The sequence below is a fragment of the Branchiostoma lanceolatum genome, chromosome 6 (assembly GCF_035083965.1).
Source record: "Branchiostoma lanceolatum isolate klBraLanc5 chromosome 6, klBraLanc5.hap2, whole genome shotgun sequence".
NCBI lineage: Eukaryota > Metazoa > Chordata > Leptocardii > Amphioxiformes > Branchiostomatidae > Branchiostoma > Branchiostoma lanceolatum.
The window spans coordinates 14,158,818-14,169,263 of record NC_089727.1 but is presented as its reverse complement, the minus strand read 5'-3'; the positions used below and the strand labels follow the sequence as shown (position 1 = coordinate 14,169,263).

Sequence of the window (10,446 nt, the reverse complement as noted above, 5' to 3'; positions counted from 1 at the left end):
TATGAGGGTACGCTTGGAAACCCCGATACAAAGCATATCATAACATGTTGTAAACAAGATTTAACACCATTTCTTTGATGCTTTGTTACTGTTGATAAAACAAAACTTTACTTTCTAAGATCATGGTAAGGGATGTCCTTTATGATGACGACAACAACGCAATAAACACTTAAGAAAACCCTTTAACGTGAAAGAATGAAAAAGATAGGTACACGAAGAGATAGAAATTATTCCAATAAAGACCTCATACTATGATACCATAGTTTCAATGATGTGAATTTCATACTCGTGGCGTTTGGAAGTTAACTACAGTTGAACATCATTAGGCATAAAACAAGCAAATCAGGACCTCATTTGCATAATTAATGAGAACATGCAGGAATAATCTTCTTTGCTAAGATTAGACTTTCATACTCTGGACGACTTTTGTTAGTTGGGTAGAGAAGATTATTAGATATAATCCATGCAAATGAGGACCTTATTTTCTATGAGAAATCTTTACAATTCGTTAGTTGTAAAGGATAACATCACTTGGCGAAGGTATGAGGTCGCGGAACTCTATTTGGGCGATTTCAAGGTACAAATCCTCGCCCTTCATGCAGTTCTCATTATAAACTGTTCCTTTCTTCTCCAGACCAATTACTTGAAATCAAATCACTGTTTACGATTACAAGTTGTGAAATTAGCTCGACTGATCTCATGTGAAGCATTCTCGATTTTTAGATTAGATGACAGCAAGTTACAAACAATGCTACTAGTCTTCGTCAACAACTACTAGTATGTAGCGTCAATTGTGGCTCGTTCTAATTCACCTTGGATACTTGTTTGTCCCTATTTGAATAATATGATATATATTCCATGTTTGAAAATCCCAGTCTGAAATAGTTGGACCCTGTTATTTGGAAGTGATTAGAATTCAATATACTGACGTGAAAAAAGTATCTTCATTGGAATTCACAGAAAAGGCAATGTCATTCGAATCCATTGACTTGAGTTATAACGTTCATTCACATTGGGGCGCGCGAGCACACACACACACACACGCGCTCGCGTGCGAACGCACATTCACAGGCGCGCACACACACACATAAACGCGCGCCTTGGCCGCTTCGAAACTTCAGTTTAAAAACAGTCAGCGCGTTTCCATAGAAACATGTTTCCTTGGGCGGTTTGGTGACGGTTAGTGATGTGGCATACAAGTATGTCTAAGTCAATAAATTCTGCGATATGGAGATAGAGCGCATTGTTGTCGTCAATTAAAAAAGCAGCGGGCTGTTACCTACCTGTATCCACATCTGGGTATGAAGGCGACGCCAGCTTGGAACTCGGTAAGGCAGGGAGGGGCCTTCCTATATAGTTTGTTTTGTTCATCGTCTTTTCAGCAACTGAGGAACCAGAATAATGGAGTTCTCCTTGTTCAGGAGTGGGATTTGTCCCCAGAATTCGACCCGAACGTAACTTACACTCGCTACAGCGAAAGAGGAGAAAATGGTCCACACGGTAAAATATGAAGTGCGAGTGACGCTAGCTGCCCGGGTGAAAGAGCAGGTGCGACCGTTTGAACGCAAATACAGGCACAGGATCGGCGACGTACCTAGACTAATGAGGCAAGATCTCATGAATGATTTATCAGTTTCCATGAAGTATGAATATAATCATTATGAAAATAGCAGTGTCCTTCAAATCTATGTGTTGTTTTAAAGTGTGTCTTGTCGAGCTGTCATCGCCATGTTACATGAACTTCAATTATTTCTAAAACAATGTGATTTTACATAATTCTTTAATAGATATCAATCCTACAAACTTTAACTCAGTCATTTTGAAATGTATATTTATCAGAATTTGGAATCAAAATATGTATGCTCAAAATGGCAGAAGTAATGACGTCAGCATAAGCAATGTAAGCATTAATCATTATTATCATCCAGTACATATACTAACAACTACAATATACATAGATGAACCGTCGTACAAACTACAATATACATTTTAAGACAAATGACCATTAGTTTTAAGACTAATTACCTTTTAAAATTCCGCAATGTGGCATTTAAGTAAGTTATTAATATAACGTTATATGTATAGTATGGCATGAACTATTAATACAGAAACGCATAATACACTGTGGATTTACGTAATTTTCGCATCTAGGCAGAAACATTCTTCGAAACTGTGAACTTGGGTTGTCAGGGACGACAGTCCAATATACGGTATTTCAGAGAGCTGCTAGCTATGATTACACTAAACGCGAGTAGTATCAGGTTTATTTCTCCCCCTTCGCTGTTCACGGCAGGCTGGCGACCACGCGATAGACGGACACGGTGCCGCTGGTGCTGCCGCCCACCAGCAGGAGAGGCGTGCCGTCAGGACTGAGGGCAGCAGGGAGGAACCTGGGGACATGTCATGGACACATCTGCGTTAGTTGTGCGATAGGTCACGATCGCTACAGGCATTTAATTGTTACATGTGCCCAAAATAAACATATTTAACTATTACATGTGCTACAGGGTAAAGATATTTTTTTCTCTACTCATGTTAAAGAAAAAGATCGTTACTCTCCCCTACTTTTTGACAGAGGGATATCAGAAAACTGATACCAATAGCTAGTTTCTTGCACGCATAATGCCCGATCCAAAGCACCAATTTGGCCCCCCTCATCTTTTTCAAACGTATTGTCCCTTCGCCAATATCTACATCTGCCATGCCATCTGATAGCAAAGAAATGTATACATTTCCCATTTATTGACTTTGGAACTAAAATAAGAAAGTCACCAATAGAGACACTGACTTAAGTTGCTCGGGGTCAACGTCTCCGATGTCACGGTCCTCGTAGGCGTCAGCGTAGTATTTACTGTCGTCCCCGGACCAGAAGATGCTCTCAAAGCTGAACAGAAAAACGACAAGGGAAACTTTCCATTGTGAGATGTGCACGTGAGTTTTGTGGAAATTACGAATGGATCAATTTATCTGCCATATCACACTGGTTGAAATGAACCTCTGTTCCCCATGTGTGTATCAGATCAAGACGTACCTCGGAGTTCCCGTCAGAGCGTCTACAGAGTACAGCATCAGGCTAGACATGGCCTCGTTCCCAATAATCACGACAGTTTTCCCGTGAACCTCAGCGGCAGTTATTGCTTCTGTTTCCGGTCCCTAATGTGAACATTTGAGCAAAAGTTTAACGTCTTACTTTATCAATTTCAATCAAGGAGGGTAAAACAATAGGTGTGTATATTTTTTAGTGTACTGGCCCAATCCATTTTTCAGATTCAGATTCATTGCGTGCGATCAACTTGCATGTTGCATTTGTATGTTAACATGAAGTCTGTTGATAGTTACATTAAAATCATTACTTACATGATATCAAGTTTCACATATCATAAGTGTACAACCATGTTAAAAGCAGCTAAAAACGCATTTTCCTGATATTTACGACCATAGTTATCTAAATATGCATAGATTGTAAGAGCACGCCTTCTCATAATTGTTTCATCTGTGGGCTGGATCGAGAACTGATATAGACTCCCAGTCGCTTAGCACCATTTACTGCTGTGTCTTAAGCTGGTGTGTTACACCGAATGGCGGTTATACCGACTGTATAGATACAGATACAGATACTGCATGCTGCTACCGCTCCCAGCGTCTTGATAGGATCTTACCTTTTTCCCAGAGGCCTCGTCAAACTCCGTCCTGGGGCTCTCGTCGTCGTCAAACTCCGAGTTGAAGATGAGCGGGAGGTGCCGCTCGTGATGACGTTCCACGTCGGCTCCACTGTCCCAAACCTGGGGGGAACATTTTCTTACTCGTTAAGTATGGCAGTCTTGTATGTTAGAATGATAGTCAATGTGTCACATGTCAATTCAACTTTGTTTTAATGTAGAGAACATGTAATTCAGCTCTTAGGTTGTCAAATCATAAATGTTATCTGAATAGATTAGTCATTGCTGTTTCAGTTTTGATTTGTTTGACTAATTATATAACAGTATTATTGCTCTGAAAATTATTCAAATAAAAAGCTATATAGAAGCCATTTGATGACCATTTTGTTGACCTCACTTGAACAAAAAAGAGAATATCACAAGGTACATGTACATGATACATGATATTATATACTACGAGCATTATTCAACGTGTTGCGATAAACCAAAGTGTTTGGGGAAGCTTCAAATTCACAGAAAATGTTATTTCTAGCAAAGCTAGCAGGCATTCAGATGTTGTTCTTTCACTATCATCGAAAACGGCTACGACTCTTACCAACGTCAGGTCCTCAGCGTTCCACAGGGAGAATCCTCGGCCCCCGAAAGCGTAAAACTGGTCGTGCAGGCTTTCATCAGACTCTGACTTGCCGTCGTAAGTGCTGAGTCTCAGACGGCCTTTTAGTCCCGAGAAAGGATATCATTATTTTGGGCAAGGGTCACGTGTTTGGATGTAGACTTGACTTTTTAAAAGGACGCCCTCGCTTTTCCTTTGACAAGGCATGGCTTCTATGTTTATTGTAAGATATTGTAAGAAAGTACATCGAGGAATTGGGTAAAAAGTGTTGTGATATGGAATTACAATAAAATGACATACCTAGCTTAGCGTCATCCCCCAATGCATCAACAAGGCTCTGAGGTACAGTAGGAGCAATAACGCCATCTAGCGGAAGAAAGGAGTACTGAATCAATAATTTCAGTTTGAAATCAATAGAGTAGACATTCTCTAATTCTAACCTTAAAACGTCTAGTCTACAGGACCTAGTTCACAAGTTCGCAATCAAACGAGAACTTAGGACAAGTTTTCCATGAAGCAACATTGAGGATCCGGACTTACCAGCAACTAGACGTAAATCAGAAAGGTCATATTTGAACATTACCTTCGACGAAACGTTTTCCTCTCATATAGTCACTGATGGTGACACCGTTAATGGAGACGTGATAACGGCTCTCTCCTTCGTTAGCGGTCGCCAGAAGCTTGTGTGGTCCCACGGTGAGGAACGCCACGCTGTCCGGCTGGTACAGGCCGTAGATCGGCCAGCTCTGCATCCTGATTCCTGATGAATCAAACATGGATGTCTTCAGTTAACTCACGATGGTTGCCTATATAGGTATGTGCTGATATCACACAGGAAAATCTTATAACACCAGAAACGATTAGAAAGTTGGAGGTACATTTCGTAGTATGCGAATTGAAGCCTGAAAAAAGAACAAAGCGCACCATTTCCCGGTTAAGCACCAACTTTTAAGTGTTGAAAAAATGAATCACCTTCCTGCACAGTGATGGCAGTGACTTCCACATTGTACTAAAGTTATCTTTAAGTCCTTAAGCAGCTTTTAAAAGAGAAATCAGCTAGTTTCGAGTGACTGAACACTGTCACCAGGTGTCCCATCATCTGCTATAGAGATCGTCAACATATTCCTTGGTATCCACGGCTAGCGTCCCATTCTGAGTGCTTATAACACTGAGAGAAGAACTGATGTAGATAGAAAATGGAAGAGCTGTATAACTTAAGCCTACCTCCATCTTCGTCACTCGGGTCCAACATGGAGTCTGCCCAGTTCTTGGCTCCCAGGGGGTAGAGATCTTCTACTGTCAGCGTCTTCAGGTCAACCACGGCAATGGCGTTGTTCTCCTGTTTGGCCAAGATTTGTAACCACGTCTAAGAACCTTTCCAGAAGAATTCTGGTTTAGGTATCGAAGGGTGTAAATAGTACAAGGAATCAGCTGTCAACAACATTTTAAGACATGATACCTGAAGTGTTATGTAGATCTTTTTCTCGCGGTCGTCGAAGGTGAATTCCTCGGGCTCCAGGTCCTGAGACAGCCGCCCGGCCGTGCCTAAAGCTTCACCACGGTGGGTCCAGCGGATTCCCCTCGCAGCGTAGTCGTCCTGCCTGTGCAATGAATAAGTGTCAATCAATCAATCAAACAATCAATCAACCAACATATTATTCAAAGGTACAAACCATGAAGCTATGGACCTTCTCATTGTCGATACTTTGGTGACAGATTAAACAACAGCTACACATTTTTTAAGTGCATGAAATCTCTGAATTTTGTACTCACATTGCGTCGAATCTGCGAAAGTTAATGGTATTAGCGGTAGCATTGTTGTCAGCATCGAAGTCCAGGACTGTGACGCTACCCTCTGGGTCGGCGAATTCGCCGTCCGGGTCTTCACCGAATCTGCCCTCATTCACCACCACTAGTCTCGTACAGTCTCGCGTGAACTTGACGAGACTAGGTGTAGGGCCCACTGGTATAGAATCACCGATCAATTTATTTGCTTATTCATATTGCACCTTATCAAAAAGACAAACATGACTACGGTAGAAAAAAGGAAATAAATCTGGAAGGCTTGTACTACTACTGCATTCTTCCAATCCAGTATATGAAAAATATTCATATATGATATCAACAATATTTGAAATATTTGAATAGCGTAAAAATGAATACTTAAACATACTTAAAGTTATCATATAGAGATCTAGTTCTTTAGAATATAGTGCAAAAAGTGGTGACTTGGCTAAACCATTCTAGACAAGATTGGAAAAAGATTAGTCGAAACAGTTTGACAATTAAAACTTTGTTATCTTATTGTGGATAGTAACTGACGCCTACCAGACAGCCGTTGGCGGACGGTGAGATCAGAGGACCCGTCGTACAGGCTGAGGATGTAGAGCTTGCCTGGTTCAGGTGTGTACTCGTCGGATTGGATCACGGCCACCTTGTCTCCACACACTGCAAGGTCGCTGTAGAGCCCCTGCATGGAATCAGTTTATAATGCTTCTTACAGAAATCGTACCTTTCTCAATATGTATCAGTGTTCTTCAGTGTTCAACAGTGTTCCAACTTTTACCGGGTATTTTCTTTGTCGATAACCAAATGTGAATCTATTGTGTACACCCATATGAGGCTATGACGTACATGCAAGTACTGTCCGACACGCTTGGTGGCAAAACTTCGACGTTTTTCAGGTAAAAATGAATTAGTACGTGTGATCGCAGTGAAATAATTTTGACCTTATACACAATACAGGCAAGTTTATAGCTTGGACTCGTCAGGGTTGACCAGCCAGCAGTGTGGCTGTGACGTCACGTAACCGATGCAAATGTTTCTTACTATCTGCGCATCCGGGAGTTCTTGGTGATGGACAGCCCTGGCCGCGGAAGGAACACTCAAGTCGATGACAGACAACAGACCCCTCGAACCTGAAAAAATAAACATGATAAGTGTTTTTAGTTCTTCAGCTTGAACACATTAATATGATTTGCATGGTTGATACTGAATCAGAATAGTTTAACAAATGGATAGGTCCCAAAAACGTCACCGAAACATCTTGTTTGTATGGTTCGTCGTACATGACCATACACATGTCTGGCACAAACATTTCTTGCATACGTTTTCAAAGGCACATCAAGTAGTTTTGACACACATACACACACACACTTGAACATTTCTTTTTTTTAAAGTATCAAACCTTTAAGACGGACATAATAAAACTTTCGTTACTGCAGTCCTAGCCCACCTATTGCATATGCCATCTCCTGTTGTGGATGGTAGGCCACCTGCGCCACGGCATCCCTGTCCAGACCGTAGCGTAGAGTCCCGTCACTGTTGAACCTGTACGGTAGGTACACCGTACTCAGCGGCTGGAGCATGATGGACCCCTCACCCGCACCTACAACAACATTCAGGCAAACGTTATGTTTGTAGTAAAAAAAAAACATTTTACACGTTACTTTCGGACACTGTAAATCGCTTACCAACAAGATTCCGACCAGCCCTCTGATACATCTCATGTTGATTTGACCCGTAGCATATGTCATGTGACTTGATCGGAAGTGTGACGTCAGCAACGGGTCAAAGGTGCCTGGAAGTCGGTATCGGCCCCCGTCTGTTGCAATTATGTTTATATCTAATAATCACGGACTATAGCAATCTAATAATGGCGTCTGTGACTGTAGTATAAGATACTCACTTCTTTGACAGAAGTAGCGGCTTCTCTTATGGCAGTGCCTCACTCTCCATCGGTAGGTGTTCCTCCACCTGAACATCGCCACGCAGTCTTTACGTACGTAGTTACGACCCTTGGACAGGCGGAAGGACGCGAGACTCTCCCCGTTACTCCAGACGAACACACCTTCCTGTGCACGGTCTGTGAGCCCAATCCACAGGTCTCTGTTGAGAAACATTAACTGCTAATGAATGCTGCAGACTATCATACTTTTACATTTGGGGAGAGCTTGTCTGGCATAGGATTATAGAATATATCTTGTTATGTTATGTTATGTTATGTTATGTAACATCATCTAAAAAGAATGTTACAGCTGCAGCATATGTTAAAACAATGTCTCTTACACTAACTTTTAATAAAATGATGATTGATCTTACTTCTTGAACCCGAACTCCTTCGCTTTCGCGAGGATGTACTTGTGGGTTTCCCTGTCGGGTATGACCACTAGACTCGAACCACGGGCTTCACAGTCGCTCTCGGCTTCTTCGTACGTCTTTATTTTGGGCCCATAGTAGAAGCAAGAGCCCCGCCAGCACTCAAACCCTGCAGGGCAAATCGCTGCACCAAAGGCGTGGAAAATTTCTGGTCAAGCATAGCCATACGTATATGGTGCATTTTCTTTATTGTTTACAAAGAAACTATAGTTAACATGGTAGCTACAAATGTAGGAAGGTTCGTTTATGATTTACAGCCACCTGTCATTCTATGCCCATTATTATCTTGAAAACAAAACTCAGAACATTCTGAATAAATGTATATGTTTTATAATGATAGTGTATACCATAATTGCAGGTATAGCCATCGCCAGCATACCCCTCGTTACACGCACAGGTGTAGTTCCCAGGCGTGTTGATACAGGTGGCGTGTTCGTGACAGGTGTCCGTTCCTAATGCGCATTCATCAACGTCTTGTGACGTAGACATGCCCGTCAGAAGCATCAGAAGTAATGCAATGACAAGAAAGCGCTTAGCTTGTTGAATCTTCATCTTCATACACGCTTCACCAAGAAGTAGAGCTATAATTTCTCGTTCTCTGTGACCAACTTTCCCTGAAAAACATTTGTCGATTGGGTATCAATGCTCAAGTGACTCTAACGTGTGTAATTAAATCCGGAAGTTATGAGGTATATTTCATTGAATTATTTTGATATTTTTTCCTTTATCTTAGGTGCCGTTTGTGTGTCTGTCTGTGAACAGCATAACGAGAATCTGTGGATGGCTCCTTATGATATTTGGTAGTCAAGTTCGATAATGCCCCTAGCGGCTTTCTAAGGTACTGCAGCGGAACGTCCGTTTTTTTTTATATCTCGTGTTCTGAACATGCTGTGTGGTCGTGATTTTTCTAGTTCTAGTTTTCTAGATGTATTAGATAAAGAGATTGTAAATTTCGAATGCCAAACATCTGTCAATTTTTCCAAGATGGCGCCGATTAACTGAAGTTGTAAACATGCCTGACAGCTGGTTTTATGTCAAGGGTCAGAAATATCCTAAGGCTTGCTGACGCACAGACGCTAATCATCACTGATTGTCATTGTATTGATGATTAATGGTAAATACTGAGCGCTTGAGGGCTGACGGCACCATTTCTTCTTTTGTGTTGAAGCAAATTCTGCTGCAGGTGACCCTGTCAAAGGCGATACGTTTGATAATGGTTCAGAAAGCATTCGACCTTTCCCTTATCGGTTATATAGTGACGCATAGATAACACAATTACGATATGAACAGGAACGACCATGAATCAAACGTCGAGGAGAAGTAGAAATTGGCACAAATCAGCGCGAAGACTTTGAGCTTCTTCGTGGTGTTGGGGGTGGGGTGGGGAGGTGAACCCTTAGGCAACTGAGGTAACGACACACGCCAGACAGACACGGGGCGCACGAACAGACGAAAGACCGGCACATGTACAGCACAAGTTTGTTGTGAGCCACTGACCCCGAGACTGCCGGAGGTCAGATCTATAACTACATGGGACGTGGGGTACGTACACGTACGTAGAACACACCATGGCAGCAGCACTGGCACCTTGCACGACTCGATTATTATAATTCCATGGCACACTTGCACAGGTCCACATACGCGTACAGTTTGTGTCTGCAAGGTTGTTCACACGACATTCAAAATCGATCTTACAACTCCCTGCTCGAATTTGTAACATACTTCGACAGACTGCGCTACACGACGAAACAGGAGAGACATACCAAACAACAGGTAAAGAAGTTCACTTACTGCACATCATTATCAAATGCATGAGAAAACTTACCCCACAAAGTCAACTGACGACCTTCATTGCCTTGTGTCTTCTTCAGAGTGACAGCCCGCAGGCCGCCAGTGACTCACGCCCAGCGTAATTAAGACAGAATACGTGGTTGGTTCCCGGTATCAAAAAGTTGTTCTTGCAATGCAGTCTACTTTTCAATAGTTCTTCTGGCAGGTTTTGGATATGCTAGGTAG

At 42.0% G+C, this 10,446-nt stretch overlaps 1 protein-coding gene across 1 annotated transcript; it reads right to left on the bottom strand.

The window, feature by feature from the left end:
• Positions 1-1,763: 1,763 nt before the first annotated feature.
• On the bottom strand, positions 1,764-10,375 carry LOC136436715 (uncharacterized). The gene is made up of 17 exons (XM_066430929.1): positions 10,256-10,375; positions 8,778-9,044; positions 8,374-8,554; positions 7,961-8,160; positions 7,508-7,660; positions 7,102-7,190; positions 6,601-6,742; positions 6,046-6,235; positions 5,732-5,873; positions 5,497-5,611; positions 4,856-5,032; positions 4,573-4,638; positions 4,255-4,373; positions 3,660-3,782; positions 3,032-3,153; positions 2,789-2,884; positions 1,764-2,390 (listed from the first exon to the last, which is right to left on the bottom strand). Exons 2-17 carry the CDS (start codon positions 8,986-8,988, stop codon positions 2,285-2,287), a joined length of 2,232 nt encoding a protein of 743 aa, XP_066287026.1. The 5' UTR covers positions 8,989-9,044; positions 10,256-10,375; the 3' UTR covers positions 1,764-2,284.
• Positions 10,376-10,446: the final 71 nt, after the last annotated feature.

What these genes read in the sequence shown, in the direction of transcription:
- LOC136436715 (XM_066430929.1), bottom strand. Translation starts at nt 8,988, where the DNA reads ATGAAGATGAAGATTCAACAAGCTAAGCGCTTTCTTGTCATTGCATTA. An exon ending in AAGGAGTTCGGGTTCAAGAA is followed by an intron (nt 8,161 to 8,373) that starts GTAAGATCAATC and finishes GTTTCTCAACAG; the next exon opens with AGACCTGTGGATTGGGCTCA. An exon ending in CGTCCGCCAACGGCTGTCTG is followed by an intron (nt 6,236 to 6,600) that starts GTAGGCGTCAGT and finishes ATTCTATACCAG; the next exon opens with TGGGCCCTACACCTAGTCTC.